General features: G+C 35.7%; 2 protein-coding genes across 4 annotated transcripts in view; one reads left to right on the plus strand and one right to left on the minus strand.

Moving 5' to 3' along the window:
- LOC117338182 (alpha-2-macroglobulin-like) overlaps positions 1-13,989 on the plus strand; it is a 240,187-nt gene extending 226,198 nt beyond the window's left edge. For all 3 annotated transcript variants that reach the window (XM_033899429.1, XM_033899431.1, XM_033899430.1), the window contains exons 30-38: positions 774-863; positions 2,121-2,307; positions 4,068-4,279; positions 4,669-4,824; positions 6,247-6,309; positions 7,132-7,247; positions 7,423-7,570; positions 9,271-9,367; positions 10,578-13,989. In XM_033899429.1, coding sequence (XP_033755320.1) covers positions 774-863; positions 2,121-2,307; positions 4,068-4,279; positions 4,669-4,824; positions 6,247-6,309; positions 7,132-7,247; positions 7,423-7,570; positions 9,271-9,367; positions 10,578-10,762 — 1,254 coding nt within the window. In that variant the 3' untranslated portion in view covers positions 10,763-13,989. The remainder of the gene's footprint in view (positions 1-773; positions 864-2,120; positions 2,308-4,067; positions 4,280-4,668; positions 4,825-6,246; positions 6,310-7,131; positions 7,248-7,422; positions 7,571-9,270; positions 9,368-10,577) is intronic.
- LOC117337758 lies at positions 13,174-19,693 on the minus strand. The gene is made up of 2 exons (XM_033898868.1): positions 19,613-19,693; positions 13,174-19,296 (listed from the first exon to the last, which is right to left on the minus strand). Exons 1-2 carry the CDS (start codon positions 19,691-19,693, stop codon positions 17,635-17,637), a joined length of 1,743 nt encoding a protein of 580 aa, XP_033754759.1. The 3' UTR covers positions 13,174-17,634.
- Positions 19,694-20,146: the final 453 nt, after the last annotated feature.

Here is a 20,146-nt window from a genome sequence, read left to right on the forward strand (position 1 = left end):
GATGTCCCCTGAGATGTGGAATGTCAAATCTATTTCTTTGATGTCCCCCTGAGATGTAAAATGTCAAATCAATTTCATTGATGTCCCCTGAGATGTAAAATGTCAAATCAATTTATTTGATGTCCCCTGAGATGTGAAATGTCAAATCAATTTATTTGATGTCCCCTGAGATGTAAAATGTCAAATTTATTTCTTTGATGTCCCCCTGAGATGTAAAATGTCAAATCTATTTCATTGATGTCCCCTGAGATGTAGAGTGTCAAATCAATTTCATTGATGTCCCCCTGAGGTGTAGAATGTCAAATCAATTTCATTGATGTCCCCCTGAGATGTAGAATGTCAAATCAATTTCATTGATGTCCCCCTGAGATGTAGAATGTCAAATCAATTTCATTGATGTCCCCCTGAGGTGTAGAATGTCAAATATATTTCATTGATGTTCCCCGAGGTGTAGAATGTCAAATCAATTTATTTGATGTCCCCTGAGATGTAGAATGTCAAATCAATTTCATTGATGTCCCCCTGAGGTGTAGAATGTCAAATCAATTTCATTGATGTCCCCCTGAGGTGTAGAATATCAAATCAATTTCAGTGATGTCCCCCTGAGATGCCAAATGTCTTGTATATTGGATTGATGTCTGTTGTTGTTTTCCAACTGATTCTCAATTTGACATTTTTTGTCATTGTGTTTTGATAGATGTTTAGCATTGCCAGTGTGTGCTATTTTTTTTTTTATTGCATTTTTTTCACATACATCATTTTCATTTTTATAGGGTGGCAGTACTTCCGAATTTACCCTTGCTGCATATATTTACATTAGCTTGAAGGAAACGAAGGAAGCTTTACCTGGACTGAATGTACCGGTAAGTTAAAAAAAAAAACACTTAACTGTCGAATAAACTAGACAGTTTGATTGCAAAGAAAATATAGTTTAGCTTAGATGTTAACAAGATATATATACAAGGATGGAAGGCTCTGAGTTCAAATTAACATCCTCAACCCCGTATGTGTTTAAAACATTAAGAAGAACTTCTGAATAATGAAACATTATCACTAATCTACTCCTAAAGGTTTAATCAAAGAATAGTTTTGATTGCATGAATAATATGTATACATTGTACCATGTTGTCGTTCATTGATCTTAATATATGATGAAAATATGAATAATAAAACACAGTGTATGCTAGATATTGAGATAAAAATAGACATGAATCCTAAACAAACCAACGTCATTTCTTCTACGGTTTATTTGCATGCTCACATGGCACAAAGTGCTAAGTGGGCTTATGGTATGCTGCAGGAGTGGGCTTCCATCGTCTGTTGTCGATCCCTCCGCCAACTTTTAACTTCTAGAAAACTGAGAGCTAATATTTGTACAGGTACTGGTACATGGAGAAGAGTACATTTGAATTTCCTCAAATCAATGACCTTCACCTTTTTTCAAGGTCACAGGGGTCAAATATGCTACAAACTTCAAGAATCTTCTCAAGTTCCAGAAGGCCCATATGGCCAACATTTTGACAGCAGGTACCTAGGGCATATGGTATAAGAAGAAGTTTCCTCACTATAAATGACCTTGACATATTTTCAAGTTCACAGCTAGGTTCCAAATTGTGGAGTGGTGTTAAGTTTTCTCAGTTTTCTTGGAAATGATGATTTTGCCATTGTTCCAAACTGGTCATTTGAGTGAATCAGGCCCTCTGAGCCTCTTGTTATCATATGGACATATTCTGAAAACTAAAAGAAATTTGCACTTTGGAGTCTCTCACTTAGTTGCTCCTGCATATCAACTTAAATATCTATACTTCTTGAAATTATACTGGTATGTTGATACATCTTGAAACTATACTGGTACTTTCAAAAACCATGTCATAGAAAAAATTCTAAAAATTATGATTTATTACTCAGCCATTTTAATCTACCGAATGTCAATGTGACTACACAACTCATTTGTACTAACAAACAAACGATTGCAGGGGTGATGATAAAAACTATATACCATTATATCAATGAATGAATAAAATATCTGTTGATCAACCGTATTTGAAGCAACTAGAATTGAGAAATAGATTAAAAAAAATAATTCAAAAATGAAAACTTACATGTAACTATATTTGCAGAATTTTGATAATAAGCTGTCTCAAGTTCTTACCGCATTGCAAAATGACTATACACGAAACAAAGATGCTTGGGTTCAAGATAAGAAGTTCTTCCGATTGGCCATCCTGGCATACTCCTTTGCCCTCGGGGGCAGCTCCCTAACATCAGATGTCCTTCAAACATTGGAGAGTCTCGCTCAGGATCAGGGTAGGTATTGTTGTATAGAATAGTGAAATACAGGTTGTGATTCAACTTAGTTGAACATCAGTTGTTGAAACCTCAGGTGAAGATCTAGAATGAGATGTGTGTGATCCCCAACTTTGCTAGCCACGGGTGTGCAATAGCTCCTTTACCTTTAAAAGGAGAGCATCCTATTGAACACCCTTGGCTAGCGAAGTTGTGTGATCCCTTACCCCAAGGCATCTTGCGTTTCTCATAGAAGTAGAAATCACAGATATTCCTGTTGTAGTTGTGTCCTCAGCCAAGACATTTGCCCAAATTGGTCTGGATTAAAGCTATAGGAATGAGACTCCTGCATGTTGTTAAGTGAGGTTGCCACCAACTACTACATGAAGACTTAGCCTCAAAATGAACTAGGCATTAATTTGAGCTGCAAACAACAATGCCCCCTACCCCCTACCCCCTACCCCAGGAACCTGTGGGACTATAGTTTTTTTCATTAAATTGTGTCTGCCTGTCCATCTGTCATTCCATCCATCTAGAATTCCATACTTGGGTCATGGGTTCACCTAAGTGAGGCAATGTGTCATGTACCAAGTATAGGTCATGCACTGACCTACATTTTCACCTTTCACCTACATCAAAATAAAAGTTAGTCTGGGCTTTGACACAACTAGACACTAATACTTAATTCATTCCTGGCTTGGACTCATCTGCATTTTGTGGTATATGTCCTGTACCAAATGTAGGCCAGGCTGACCTACATTTTCACCTTTGACCTACATCAAAGTAAAAGTTAGTCTTGGCTCTCACACTACTTGACACTTAACTTCATTCCTCGCTTGGACTCACCTTATGAGGAGGTATATGTCCTGTACCAGAAATAGGCCACTCTGACCTACATTTTCACCTTTGACCTACATCAAAGAAAAAAATGATCAGGGCTCTATCTCCTGCACTACTTGTCCTTGGAACTTTTTTGGATTATTTGGTTGACCTTATTTACTAGCTCACCTGTTCATTTGACAGAAACTACAGAGTTATTGCCCTTTGTAGTAATAATATTATTGGACCTTGTAACCATGAAAACTGGAGTAAATATTAACAAAGTTTGATGAACCTTTGTTGTAGATATATATATTGACACGATCTCAGACAAGTTCAAAAATGGGAATTATTTGACAGTAACTTACAGAGTTATTGCCCTTTGTGTAATATTATTATTGGATTTTGTGAAACTGATAACTGGAGTAAATATCAACTAAGTTTGATGAAACTTTGTATGTATAGCCATATATTGACAAGATCTTGGATGAGTTTTAGATAGGAATTATTTGACTGTAACTTACAGAGTTACTGCCCTTTGTAATAATATTATGATTAGCTTTTTTTTGTTCACCTGACCCATAGAATAAATCTTTTTAAAACACTACTCAACCTGAACAACTAAATGGATTTGGATGAAAATTGGTGTGGAGAATTATTTTTAAAAAAATAATTAAAAAAAAAAATAAAATGCTTTTTCTTTCAAGAACGACAGGTTTTAGTCCACCTGTATATAGTTTAACCATTGTTGGAAGGGGCAGTTCAAAAATTTAATTATAATTCCATATCTGGTGGGGGACTGATTATCTATAATTAACACATGTGGAAGATAAGCCTAATTTTTTTTTTTTTTTTTTTTTTTTTTTGCTAAACATGTATTTTATCCTCAGTAAATAAAGTTGTATATTATCATAATTTTTCATGACTGTAATTTACTGAATTGTTTTGTGTCTAACTTACAGATGGTATGATGTACTGGAGTATACAGAAGGAGTCGGTCTATAAGGACAACGGTCGTGTGTACTGCAGTTTGCCCTCGGGACCATCAGATATTGAGACAGCCTCTTATGCTATCCTGGCCTATACCAAGTTGGACAATGTAACTAAAGGTCAGCGTGTCCTTAAATGGTTGATGTCACAAATCAACAGTGCTGGTTCCTTCCATTCTACCCAGGTTTGTAAGATTTACCACTAAAGTATATATAATTACAGTGTGTGTGATATGTTGTGAATATCTGATTTAGGGTACCATGTTTGGACTCTCACTTTAATATCTATATTAACAGTATGTGTGATTACCATGATGGGACTCTCACTAAAATATAGACTCTCACTAAAATATCTATATTAACAGTATATGTGATTACCATGATAAGACTCTCACTAAAATATCTATATTAACAGTATATGTGATTACCATGATGGGCTCTCACTATAATATCTATATATATATATTAACAGTATGTGTGAGTACTGTGATGGGGCTCTCACTAAAACATCTGTGTGATTATCATAATGAGACTCTCACTTCCAATACAGTTTGCAAGTGTTTTTCTGATTTAGGATACTGTGATGGGACTCCAAGCAATCGCCGGGATTTCTATCCTGATTGGGAGAAGTAGTGCAGGCATGAATCTGGCTGTCCAGTATACAGTTGGGGGCGTAACCAACACCCTCACTATCAACGACAACAACAAATACCTCCTACAAAAGGAAAAGGTGTTTATCTTGATCAATGACTAGATGTGATGCTGTATTTTAGCCTTCAATTTATTTCCCCGATACAGCAGTGTTTTTGTATTTGATTTATACCTGCTAATTGGCCTGGAAGGAAAATCTGATACTTATAACATATGTACCATCTTAATACGAGGAAGGGTTGGTGGGTGGGTGGAGACATAATGGTAGGGAATTGTAGAAATCCAGACAACCCTGGCATAGATACAGGTGTATACAAGAGGTCCAACCAAAACTCCAGGTAATGTGTCCGAAAAACAGTGCGCGCAACACAGAGGTTCTTCCTATGGTCCGATTTTTGTGATCTTGCCAAGAAATGAAATAGCATAAAGTGTGTTATACCCATGTCTGTTCCGACCTGTCGCATCCCGTTCTGTCCCTTTCCATCCTGTTCCGTTCCATTCTGTCCCCGTCCCCATCCCAGTCCCCAGTCCCCAGTCCCCCGTCCCCGTCACCCACCCCTCTCCCAGTCCCCGTCCCCGTCCCCGTCCCGTCCCCTCCCCATCCCCGTCCGGTCCTGTTCCAATCCAATGCAACTTGCTAATCGCAGAAACTGCTGAGGTTTCAGGGTGTCAAGTGGCAACAACGGCTTTTATGACTTACAGAAATTTTCTTGTTAAAAATCGGACCATCGTAAAACCTCTGTGTTGAGCTCGCTGTTTTACCAACATGTACCATATAAATAAGTCAACAGTGCAGTTCCAGACCACTTTCCTTCATCATAAAATTACGTGCATATACTTTTGAGTTAAAACATGATTGTGTATATATATATAGACTATATATAGCTGTCTATATATTACATGTATAGTGATAATGTTCTAACCATGCAATCATGTGACCCTTCTCAAGTGAGACAACTTCCAAAGTAGATCATCAATCAACAGAATATCCAATCTTCATCCGGAATGAAAATGTAGCATTTCCATTTGATATAGTATTTATCCTTGCCTGTAATATTTGAATGACATCTTAAGAAGAACTACAATTAAAACTCTTGTTAAATCAAAATGGTATTTAGCAAAATGTTTGAATTTATATGTGATATGGATTAGCATGCAATGTAGAATAAAACAATGTCATTGTGGCCTAGGTTGCCAAGGTAACCACAGCAGTTACCAGGTTTTCAAAGTAACCAAAACCTGGTTACTTAGGTAACCAATGTTTATTTACACTGTACCTATATATATAATGTTTCCAAAGGCCAGTTACCAACGTAACCAGGTAGTTGGCTCCATTTCCATGGTAACCAAAGCCCATTAACCAAGCTGGAAACCACTACCGTCTTATCAAGATATGTGCTGTTATAAATGGATTCAGTTTTTGAACACTGTTTTTTTATTTGCATATATATTTATGTTTTTTTATTTGCATATATACTTATGAACATTCATTTTTATTCAGCTGCCTGACGATACAACCGACGTCACATTTAGCGTCACTGGGAAAGGCGTCGCCCTTCTTTCGGTGGGTACAATAACGTCTTATCCTCAGCGTATCAGCTTGTTCTGTTTCAGAATATACATATAATATGTATTTGACATGTTACTTCTGGTATCTGGCCCTTAATAACTCCAATTTGAACGGTAAAACATCACAATAGAAAATAGAAAACCATCTTGTAATTCTAATTTTCTGCTATATCTATACATAATATGAAAATGTTGGAGGAAATATTTGTATCAGTGTAGGCGTTAATATATCTTCTCACATCATCTTTCCTTTGAACGTTTTCATCATCATTGTCTTCAAAGCAAACCATATTGCCAAGTTACAAACCTTTGTTACATGTACCTATATCTACATGTAGACATATGTATATGCCAATTGTTTACCACCCACTTGGTAGAATGTGTTTAACATATAGTCATTTCTAATTTCTGAATTTAAAGCTTGATATATACCTGATAAATATATAGTCATTTCTAATTTCTGAATTTAAAGCTTGGTAAATACCTGATAAATATATAGTCATTTCTAATTTCTGAATTTAAAGCTTGATATATACCTGATAAATATATAGTCATTTCTAATTTCTGAATTTAAAGCTTGGTAAATACCTGATAAATATATAGTCATTTCTAATTTCTAGATTTAAAGCTTGATAAATACCTGTTCCCGTGATTATAGATATACCTATATTGGTATTATGATACACTCAACTTGGATTTGCATATTCGAAGTCTGCATTTGTATAATATTTTTATAAATATTATATTATCATATAAGGAATATGATATTGTTTTGTAATATTATTAAATAATAAATAATATGCTTATTTTTTTCTAGCTATTGTGGAAGTACAATGTGCTAGCTGACGCCCAGAACAGTAGGCCAAAGTTCAGCATAGAAACGAACACCGTAGCTGTCAACGTCAACGTCTTTGATGTCATCATGGACGTCACGTAAGAATCAGTAACGTTCAAATTAAATATGCGTAATATGAAAAGCGTTCTTTGTCTTTATATATATACACAATGATATGTAATATCATTATAGTAAATACTTTAATATCATTCCAGACCTTTCTGTTCACAGTATATCTGTTAAATTGGCATAATGTATTTTTTTGGCTTGTAGGTTGTTAGACAGTGGCGAGACCGGAGAAATGGGTCTAATCTCTTACCAGGCACCATCAGGTTTCAGCACAAATACCGATACCATAAAAGGGGCATCCCGTGTAGAAAACGTTAATGGAAATGTGGTCATCTACATTGCAGGCGTTGAGGTAAGAAGACCTCTAGGTCATGGACCCCTGATGGTCCGGGACCATGTCCACACCAAACTCAGTCTGGACCTACATCCCAAGGTCATCGTCCCCTGATGGTCCGGGACTGTCCACACCAAACTGTATGGACCTACATCCCTAGGTCATCGTCCCCTGATGGTCCGGGACTGTCCACACCAAACTGTATGGACCTACATCCCTAGGTCATCGTCCCCTGATGGTCCGGGACTGTAAACACCAAACTCTGTCTGGACCTACATCCCTAGGTCATCGTCCCCTGATGGTCCGGGACTGTCCACACCAAACTGTATGGACCTACATCCCTAGGTCATCGTCCCCTGATGGTCCGGGACTGTCCACACCAAACTGTATGGACCTACATCCCTAGGTCATCGTCCCCTGATGGTCCGGGACTGTCCACACCAAACTGTATGGACCTACATCCCTAGGTCATCGTCCCCTGATGGTCCGGGACTGTCCACACCAAACTGTATGGACCTCCATCCCTAGGTCATCGTCCCCTGATGGTCCGGGACTGTAAACACCAAACTCTGTCTGGACCTACATCCCTAGGTCATCGTCCCCTGATGGTCCGGGACTGTCCACACCAAACTGTATGGACCTACATCCCTAGGTCATCGTCCCCTGATGGTCCGGGACTGTCCACACCAAACTGTATGGACCTCCATCCCTAGGTCATCGTCCCCTGATGGTCCGGGACTGTAAACACCAAACTCTGTCTGGACCTACATCCCTAGGTCATCGTCCCCTGATGGTCCGGGACTGTCCACACCAAACTGTATGGACCTACATCCCTAGGTCATCGTCCCCTGATGGTCCGGGACTGTAAACACCAAACTCTGTCTGGACCTACATTCCTATACCCACTAGGCCATCGTCCCCTTATGGTCTGGGACTGTAAACACCAAACTGTCTGGCCCTACATCCCTATACCCACTAGTTCATCGTACCCTGATGGTCCAGTAAGAAGCCGTAAGAAATCTAAGACGGTCTCAAGTGAAGGAAACATTTTAACATTTTGTGGTTTCTTATTCAGATAACCAATACTGATGCTAGTTTAATGACAATTAACATTGTGTTTACATTGATTTTGTTGTTTTATAAAAGAGTTTTAGCTCATCTGGTCCTTGAACTTACGCTTCGATAACAGCGGAAAACACTTTAAATTGCGCTGATCAGTCCTTTTAAAATGGGGCTGTCAACTTGACATGGAGTAACGTCACAAAGAGATGACGTCATTACTGATTTCCGCACTTTTTGACACTATTAATTTTTCAATGATTTTAATTTTGTTTTTAAGTATATGAAATGCAATAGTGGTTTCCCGTTAAATGTAATATATATTTCAAGAGTATGACGGAATATTTCGATATTTTTCACTCGTGCTTCACACTCGTGAAAATATACATGTATATGTTATATTAAACGGGAAACCATTCAATATCCTCCTTGTATTTATAAAATAACATGATTACTCAAATATCCAGGTGAGCAAAACAGGTGCCTGATGGACTCTAATCTCAAATTACATGTCTGTGATTCAAAGCATTTTAATTAACGACAGGTATATACACTTAGTAATGAATGTACTGTCAAATTATACGGCAGGTATACACTTAGTAATGAATGTACTGTCAAATTATAAGCTTAATTGTTATCATATTTGTTTTTATTTTCAGACGGGAAAGAAACAGTTCCGCTTACAGTCCTTCCGAACTCAGGATGTAGCTGACATAAAGAAAGGCATAGTTACGGCTCAGTTGTACTACAAACCAGGTATACATTATAGACAAATTTTAATTTAATCGTAAATAACTTCAAACAGGATAGAAAGTAACTAAGATGGATTTTTATGAAAATGATACTTCACAAAATGTTCTTTATTTTTCACACTTAATCCCTTAACCTAAGGATCGAGGTCATGGCAACAAGGGCTGAAGGTCAAATCACAGGTACAGCTCAAATATCACGGATTGATAGAGTGGTTCTCTGACTTGGATAACTGTAATTTTGAAAATTATTTAGATATTTTAACTGATAAAGATGAATACATCTTTTGTAAATTTTGTACAACTTATCATAGATTTATTATTGAAACTGGCAGATTGCACCAGATTGAGTATAAGGAAAGAAAATGTCCACATTGTAATGGTCAACAAATTGGTGATGAATTTCATTATTTACTTGAATGTGAACAAAATTATCTGCTCATAGAATTTTATATAAAGACAATACTATTGGTCAAGACCAAATATTATTAAGTTTAACAATCTAATGAACATAACAAACGTTAAAAACACTTCTGAAAATGTGTACTTTTATCAGAATAATAAATAACATGATCTGTCCTCCTTGATAAAAACATTAAATGTCTTGTTTCGATTGGTAAAGATAAGGCAATGCAAACTCAACAGAACATTTATATAACACGCTCTAGATATATACCTTAGGTCATCTGTAAAATCATTTAACTGGACTAGTGAATGGGGGCATATTATTGTCACTAAGGGCAAGGGTGTCTTGAGTATCTTGAACAGATTAATGTGACTCTGATATTTAGATCTACATGAATAACCTTCACCAATTTTCTTGAGAACATGATCTTCTTTAATAAAAAGCTTCAAAACAACTCTTCTTAGAATGTAAATACTGTCATAAATACTGATGACATATGAATCATACCTACTTCAAATGCTGCGATACAGGCCCATTGGGCCACTTGTTTCATAAACTAGTACGTATCTCACATGAAATCATACCTACTTCAAATGCTGTGATACAGGTCCATTGGGCCACTTGTTTCATAAACTAGTATGTATCTGACATGAAATCATACCTACTTCAAATGCTGTGATACAGGCCCATTGGACCACTTGTTTCATAAATAGGTATTTAACTGACTGGTGATTTGAGTAGCCATTAAATTATTGAATATATAAAGTAGTTAACCTCATAATGTTCTCACATTTGTAAATTTTGTCAACAGAGTCAAGTTCTCTGGTGACCTATGACATCCCAGATATGGTGAAGTTGACTGCCTGTCAGTTGAGCGGGGACAAGAATGACGAATGTCCTCTGCCACGGAATCCCAACGGTGCATCTGCTGCCACACCCACCAAGCTCCTCCTCGGTCTGGTGTCGGTCCTACTGCTGCTGACCAATCTCAACTAGAGTTACCTCCCCTTGAATGCCTACCATGACACAAAGTCATCTCCCGCTGACAAATGATACAAAGTATCTTTTTGGTACATCAAAAAAAAAGTTGTCACCTAGCTAGCAGCAAACATCTGAAATCAGATCTTAAGCTTATATTAGATATTCTATATTGTTTCAAACAATTATTTCAACAACTTTTATCTGTTAGCTTGCTGTGCTTTTAAATCATCTTGGAATATTTTATCATGTTACATTAGCCATTGAAACATAAAGCCAAGATTATTTCTTGAATTTTGGAACATTTTTTTTAATTGTTATGAGGAAAGATGATATATAACAGTATACAAATCAGACTCAACCAGAGTTCCAGTCTTTTCGTCTCAAAATGGGGCCCATCAAGGGGAAAATGTTAACAAAGAACTGTATTGAGGAAAATTGAAAAGATACTCATTTTATTAGGGAAGTTGTTTTTGACAAATGGGATTTTTTCAGTCAGTATATGGACAGTTTTCAAAGCGGACTGATGGGCTTGTCCCAAACAACTATGATTTTCAACAATATTCATTCCAAAGCTATATAGATAGTCTTAAGAGTAAGAATCAATGCTATATTCGGATTCTTAGACTCTAGACAAGTCCTTTCCAAGGAGACAAGTTTACTTTGAATTATACAGTTACAGAAAAACTTTTTTATGTACAGAAAGTTTTATAACGTGAATGTCATTTTGCAATTTTAATCATTTATTCAAACTTTTGTTTCAAACTTTGACATTTTAGAAATGCAAATATATTGTGAAATAATTCTGAAAAATTAAGTTGAAAAATCCAAATTTATTTTCGTTTTTTTTTTCACCCAAATTGTTTAATTTTTAGAGAAGTTTTCTCTTGTTTATACAGAAATATATTTGTATTTTACTTATACTACTAGATGAATATATTTCTTGCTTATTGCTTCCTTGTATGTTATGCTAATACATGTAGTCTAAATGTATATATATATTCCATATATTTCCATCAAGTAAGTTGAATGATAAATGTAATTCGATTCTCTCCCTAACAAAAAAATAAAATAAATGATGTATTGATCAGTAAACCTGTTTTACCGACACCAACAGGGATCGTTTAGCCTTTTTTTTCTTTTTCCGTTTCTACTTATTCACTATTCCTTGGTTTTGAACCTGAAATCCCTAATCTTAGATACATTCCTATGTTTCAGCAATAGTGATTGAAACAATTTTGATACATTCAAAACAGGGGAGTCGCATCAGAATGTCAGATTTTTTTATCAGTCAAATGTATTAAGCTGTACACATCGCCAGATTCAATTCAGAGATTCATTAACCAAGAATATTTATATGTTATAGTTACCATCTTGATATAGAATCAGTCCCGTTTAATGTACTATTAAATGCTTTTTTGTATCTGGAGAGGCTACATTCCTCGATTGTCTGTATAATGTGTTTATCTTAGTATCATCATATTATGATTTCCATATTTAATGTTCAGGAATTTTTCTGATTTTTCTTGTGGGCATTAGCATTAAAATTATTTTATGGAGTTTGTATTTTAAATGCGGCTTTTCCCAATCGATAAGGAAGTTTGTTTCATGAAGACATGATATTGTAATTAAGAAGTGATGTTTCAATTAGAAAATATAACCTTTTTAATTAATAAAGTTTAGATAGAAACAGTACATCTGTGCTTCAAAAAAGACTTCCTGTAAGTCATAAACAGATTTTATCATTTACCTGTATTTTTATCAAAAAAAAAAAAATTCTGTTGGATGGGCAGTTTTGAAATTTTACGTGATTTAGACTTTATACAAAGCAGTCACAAAGCTGACGGAGTGACAATTTAGAAATGTCCATACGATAGCTGGTTCTATGGTTATGCTTGGGTTACAATAAACATGGAAGTTTGTAATTACTTGATTCAAATTTTAAACTTTTTTGATAATTTTTTTCCCCAAGCGGCTTATTAACAATATAATGAGGATCCAAATCATATAAATTTTTACTTACAGTTTAGAGATTAATCCAAAAACCAAATGTTTTTTAGGGCCCTTAATTAACAAGGTAGAAATTCCACAAACTTCATTGTATATTGGGTATATTGGGTGTCGTATATATTCATTATATCATAGAGTACTCGTGTAGATGTATATTTTTGTTGTGTAGTTTTATTCTCTGTAATATAACAAATTTAAATAAAAACTCTTTTGATTGAATTATCGTTGTTCAAAATTTCTTTTGTTTTATGTTGAAAATTTAAAAATAATTTTTTTTTTTTTTTACACGCAATGTTTTTTTTAAGATGAGATTACTATATTACTATATGATTCTCTGTAGAAATTTTAACATTAAAGTTTTGTGATAAGAATATCTGAGTTGTGCTTAATATGTTGCCATGACAACCATGTTGTGAGTCTTTTTTTTTTTCGTATCTACATGTGAAAAAAGAACAAATATTTTAATATTCTATTCAGATATGTTTTTGACTCTCTTTTTCCCGATGTCATGTATATTTAGTTGATCATGTAGATTAAAAATCGAAAAGTTTTTTCCGGTGAATGTAGATGTCTGGATTTTTCCTGGAATGCTTCTGTGTTGATGTCTGGATATCCTGGAGTTTCCTTGGTTACTTTGAAACTTCACGATAGTATGGCTTACAGAGTAATATTACCAAAATTTTCATCTAAATATAAGAATGAGATGTGTTGCATGACTTCTGCTCTCTCTAAATATTGCAGAATACAGTTAAGGTGGAACCTCTTTAGCTTTCCCATATACCACTAATTTATTAATTAATTGGTGCATACATGTAGCTATTTTCTATTGTTTAACTTGCCTTAACCAATGTGCATGCACCTGATATAGCTGTGTGATGGCATTGACCAATGCCTCTTCTGAAGACCAAGAGTTGATAAAAAGCCACTTAATGCTTACCTGCCAAGTGGGAAATGTTTACCGCCCCAGGGGAGGGGTTTACTACCCCAGGGGAGAGGTTTAGGTTTACCGATCCGGGGGATAAGTTTACTGCCCGAGAGAGAAATTTACTGCCCAGGGAGAGATGTATACTGCCCCAGGGGAGGGGTTAACTGCTCCTGGGGATAAGTTTACTGCCAAAGGAGAGATGTATACTGCCCCAGGGGAGGGGTTTACTGCTCGGGGGGATATGCTTACTGCCCGAGAGGAGAGGTTTAGGTTTACTGCTCCAGGGGATAAATTTACTGCCTAGAGGGGGGGGGAAAAATTGTTTAAGGTCAAATTGAAAGGATAAAAATAATTCAAACAACTTCTTCTAAAGATCCATAATGATTTGAATGATGTATGACATGTATTGTTTTTTGTCCTATCTTATCTGCATGATTACTCTATTTATTTATGTATAGGTCATGGTGATATTACAACTGTTATCTATAAGGATCAAATGCTTTTTGTTTAAAAATTACCCTGATCAACTTTTAACGAACCTTCCTGTTGTACAACAACAATAACTGGCCTGTTATGTTATCAATCAACTTAGTTATTTGAAATATTTTTAGCACCATTAGGTAACAGGTGAGAGCTACATGTACACCACAGAAATATGTTTTAAGCAGGGGTTCATTTTAGAGAGGTTCCATTGTAAAGTTTTGGATATACACTGTACAACATTATTATACAAACTGGTTTTCTTTCCAAAAACATAAATATTTAATGACGAACACATTTAATAATTTTTTTTAACCTTTTTCAATATTTGTCAGATTTCATCTAAAATGCATGACATTGGTTAACATGTTAACACAAAATCAACTTAAAGATGTATGTAGTAATTTTTTATTTGTACTTTTTAAGTCATCAACTGTATGTAACACAATACTTGGTGTAAAATAAAATTAGTGATGAAAGTGTAGTTCTGTTTTAATTACCGGTAACATGCTGAAAAACCAACATGTGTCAACTCTATGTTAAGAGTACATGTGTCAACTCTGACAACAGTAAAATGTGTCAACTCAGTGTCAACAGTACATGTGTGTAAACTCAGTGTCAACAGTATATGTGTCAACTCTGACAACAGTACACGTGTCAACTCTGACAACAGTACATGTGTGTAAACTGAGTGACAACAGTACATGTGTCCGCTCAGTGTCAATAGTACAATATGTCAACTCTGACAACAGTATATGTGTCAACTCTGACAACAGTACATGTGTCAACTCAGTGTCAACAGTACATGTGTCAACTCTTACAACAGTACATATGTGTCAACTCTGTGTTAACATTACAATGTGTCAACTCTTACAATAGTACATGTGTCAACTCAGTGTCAACAGTACATGTGTGTCAACTGTGTTTTAACAGTACATGTGTCAACTCTGACTACAGTACATATGTATCAACTCAGTGTCAACAGTACATGTGTCAACTCTGACAACAGTACAATGTGTCAACTGACAACAGTACATGTGTCAACTCTGACAACAGTACATGTGTCAACTCTGACAACAGTATATGTGTCAACTCAGTGTCAACAGTACGTGTCAACTCTTACAATAGTACATGTGTCAACTCTGACAACAGTGTATGTGTCAATCAGTGTCAACAGTATATGTGTCAACTCTGGCAACAATACATGTGTCAACTCTGCCAACAGTACATGTGTGCGTCAACTCTATGTTAACAGTACATCGGTCAACTATGCCAACCTATTATATGGAAATGTCATTGATATTTTACATATATGTACATGTGAAGCTGAAAATTCAGTTATTCCACACACATCCACACCACACCTATCACGTGTACCAAATGTGAGTAGGCATACCCCGTCACACGCCGCCACACCATTAACATATGTGTACAACAAATATGGCCGCCCACACACAAATCGTGTATATGTAACAATCATTCACGATTCCGTGATTGGCAGAATTGGCAACAAGTAAAACCTTGTGTATGATATAAATAACCTTGATAGCATGATGTCACCTAATGTGTCTTATTATTAAAAAACAAAACAAAATACAAAACAAAAACAAGCAAAAAAATAAAAATGGAAAGGGAATTTTTTTTACAAAATGTTGATGTCGATATACAATTATTCATTAAGTTCAATATACCCTTGTCTTTCGTAACATTTAGGACTCAAAACTAAATCAGCAAATGAGCTGGTGTTTCACATGAGCCAAGTCTCTGAGGAAAATGTGATTCTTAGGTTTGTAGCTGTTTCCTGAGTTAATAAATCAGAAATGGGTACTTTCTATATACGAGAATAAAGAGTAGGGTCTTGAGATTTAGAAAATCAAATATACGTTCCTACTGAAAATAGAATGACGTAGGATTCGTGGTTTAAAAGGGCAGTAATTCCCCAGGTGGGGGTTCCCCAGTGTACTGTAAATATCAGGGTTACAGTACTAGTCTTTCGACTACTTTCGAGTGCTCTTTTATGCCATTAAACCTATACAGTAACAACATTTATCTGATAGAAAAAACTTCAAACTTAAATTTGATATAGATTTCACATCATTTGAACTTCAAATGAGCAAATAAAGGGATGGGGTCACTAGTAATAACATATAATGAATTATTTAGTTGTTTGAGTCCTTTAACATATATAAAGAGTAAATTCTCGAGACTGATCACCTAATATCTATCTGTACAGCTTGATGACTGTATAGGCTTTCATTACCAAAAATGAATTAAGTTAAAGATACAATATTGGCAAAATATATAAAAAAAACTTACATCCGTCATTTTAATTTTCTCTGAATAATCTGGGCAGCATGTCTCTATAAGCAGAATGATATCAAACTGAATCAAACATTTGATTTTCTCTGAATATTCTGGACCGCATGTCTATAAGGGAAATACAGTGTAGTATTAAACCTCTCAATTTCTTTTAATAATCTTGGCAGTATGTCTATAAGTGGAGTAATATCAGATATGTTATTTTCTCTTGATAATCTTGGCAGTATGTCTATAAATATAATGATATGAAATTGCATCAGATATCTTATTTTCTGTTAATAATATTAATCTTGGCAGTATGTCTATAAGCGAAAAAATATCAAAACTGTATCAGACATCTTCTTTTCTCTTAATAATCTGGGCAGTATATTTATAAGCGGAATAGTATTAAACCGTCTCAGAAAACTAATTTTTTCTGAATAATTTCGTAGTATGTCTAGAAGGGGAATAACATAAAATTGCATTAGATATGTTTTCTCTTTATAATCTGAACAGAATGTCTCAAGCTGAATAATATCAATCTGCATGAGACACCTTCTTTGTCTCTTAATCTTGGCAGTATGTCTATAAGTGGAATAATATCAGACATGCAATTTTCTCTGAATAATCTGGGCAGTACATCTATAAACGGAACAATATGAAATTGTATCAGATAACTTATTTTCTCTTCATGATCTTGGCAGTTTATTTATAATCGGAATACTATCAAAACTGCATCAGATATCTGATTTTTTTCTGACTATTCTGAGCAGTATTATTAACCAAATAATATCAATCTGCATCACACATATAAAGTTCTCTTAATATTCTGCATAGAATGTCTATAAGCGAAATAGTATTCAACCGTTTCAGCGGAATACTGTCAAACTGCATCAGGCTTCTAATTTTCTGTGCAGAATGTTTAAATGTTTAAGAATTTCAATTAAGACAATGCCAACATCCTGATTTGAATTGACACCGCCGGTTCCTTGGTCATACCCTGTCATAGAGTAACTGATGAGGATTGTTAATAACTTGATCATCTAATGACTAAAAGAGAAGAAGAAAATAACAATCATTCTTACTGAATTACCACACCACGAACCATGTCTCAATTTAATGACATTTGGTGTGATGCTTTTGTACATCATCATTCTTTACAATGAAGATTTTAAAATTATTTTTGTTGTGACTGTTGCAACCGTTCTATTCTTTTTGTGGCTGGGTGTTGGGAAAAAAGAACAGTTATTTTGCCACGCAAGGACTCCTGGTACTCCCTCATAGCCATTTTTATATCTCCAACTATCTCAAAACAGATACCAAGGAGATTATGTACAATCCAGTGTTTACCAGCCCCTTGTTCGTCATACTTCACATCCCGAAGGTGGTCCAATTCTGCATCACGTCTCCTGGTGTCGCCGAGTTTGTGGTAACACAGGAAAGACAGGAACACAGCGTAAGGGAGTGGAGGGATGAAAAGGGGAATTGTAGGATCATCGATTCCTTCTAACTCCACGTGTAACTGAGAAGGACAGAACTGGATACAGTTGTTATCAAAACTGACGAATGACGCACACGCCTCCTGGCATTTATGTAGTAAATTGTACCCATGTCCACAATACATGCGTTCGTACCTGTCTTTGCCCTTATATGTTGAACAGTCACTGACATAAACCTTCCACGAAGAGATCATGTGCTCACACATTTCTAGTGTTTTCTTGTAATTCCCAGTCTGGTAGTGATATGTTGCCAACGTCAGTAGTCCTGGGCTTGTACATGTTCTGGCTAGTGGGGTCAAAAACTTTTTACATTTCCTAAGGGAGATGTACTTTTCTTTATTTCCACGAACAGAAATGTGCTTCTTAAAATTCTCCATCCCTGTACATTGCAATACCTTTGCAGTAGATAAGTAAGCTACGAATTCATCCAAGTCTGACGTTGAATTAGAGAGAAGTTTCAAGGTAATGGGGAGTGCATCAGAATAATAAAGGATTGCAAATAATTTAGTGAATATTTTCATGTCACGTTCCCTTTCTAATTGTTGTGGTGTAGGCAGTACATACTCCAAGTCTCCATTTCTCACTCTATAAATACGTTCTCCTATCGACGGCTGTATGAAAGTTCCAACTGATAGACAGTTCCATGTCATGTTATAGAGTTCACTGAGACATCCAAGAAGTTTTCCTTTATTTTCATTGTGAAGTTTCCCAAGGAACATGTTGTTTCTATTGATGAAGTAATTCGGACAATATCCTGCATTCACCAACGTCATCAATATCTTCAAACACAGCATGAAACAAAGAAATATATTCTTTTCTTGCCATATTGATAGATCTGTGTTTTCTACTGCATAGAATATGGCGGTTTTAATAATGTATGATGAAATGATATCTACATCACCCAGTCGGATTTTTAACATTCCAGATGTCTGTTTAAAAAAGTACTTGAGCAGACCGTACACTAAGAATTGGGTGTGGGTGAGAGAATGAACAAGTTTCCGTTCCGCAATGACAAATGAAATTCTCCATTGTAGGAATGTATCACCAGACGTTTTATCGCCTACAGGGACAAGATGGCAACCGCCTTTCACTATCTCATCTAGCAAAGTTTCCTTTGGCCAATCATGCAGTCGAAGCCTTCTGACCCACTCATTAGCCTCTCTTGGCCAACTTCTACACGGAAAAGAAATAACACAATCTTGATCAACGCCTACGTTAGATTCATCATCTAAAATAGTACTAGCTGGTCCATTAATGTCTATATCCACTACAAAAAGTAGCACCAAAAATATCTGCAATATTCTGTCTACACATTTCACTTGAAATGAAATAGATATCTCCTACTAGTACAATGGATTTCTTGAGATAGGTAAAGCAAGTCTGACCCATATTCACTAGTTCCAATTTGACATAGCCAGGACGACTGTGCGCATTTCTCATCACTAGAACAGTTTTATTTAAACTATTTGCTGGAATACTTGTTTCCTGACCAGGACATAAAACTAATACACCACTATCAATAATCATCCAGTCCCTGTCCGAGCCTTCCATGTCGAATCCCTCGACCAGGCTTCCGGTAAAAAAACGTTTTAAGGGTATTTTGCTGCAATTTGTTATATGTTCCCCGAGAAGTTCTGTCCTCCTCCGGACAGCAACCATTCCTTGGTTTCCTATAAACCTGTCCAGGACACGGTACAGAATCCAGGAATTCTCGTACAGTTCTCCCTGGTCGGACATCTCGGTGGTCAGTCAAATATCCTGTAAATATATAGAGGATATCTAACAGTGTCTTCAGTAATACCAAATATATTTCACGAGTGGGGCTAATATTTTGATATTTTTCACGAGTGCGCAGCACTACAGCGATAATTTGTAAACAAAAAAAGTAGTTTCCCCTGTCTAGGTGCGGACATATATGTCGGGCTTTCTGATTGGTCAATTATTTTGGTATTTTCTAATCATTAATTTGATTGGTCAAATCAGCAAAAGTGATATTTTTCACTAGTGAAAAATATCACTTTTACAGAATGAATAATTTTTGATATTTCACTGGTAAAAATGTAATAAATAATGTTATTGATGTATCTTACATTTCTGTGTGTGTGTGTGTGTGAAGGCGTGTGCATGTTTTATCAGAATATATACGCATATATGAGTATGTTTATCTATATGTACTTATTGATGCAATTT

The sequence above is a fragment of the Pecten maximus genome, chromosome 11 (assembly GCF_902652985.1).
Source record: "Pecten maximus chromosome 11, xPecMax1.1, whole genome shotgun sequence".
In the NCBI taxonomy this organism is placed as follows: domain Eukaryota; kingdom Metazoa; phylum Mollusca; class Bivalvia; order Pectinida; family Pectinidae; genus Pecten; species Pecten maximus.

What these genes read in the sequence shown, in the direction of transcription:
- LOC117337758 (XM_033898868.1), bottom strand. Translation starts at nt 19,693, where the DNA reads ATGTCCGACCAGGGAGAACTGTACGAGAATTCCTGGATTCTGTACCGT. An exon ending in TTATAGGAAACCAAGGAATG is followed by an intron (nt 19,297 to 19,612) that starts GTTGCTGTCCGG and finishes TTGTACTAGTAG; the next exon opens with GAGATATCTATTTCATTTCA.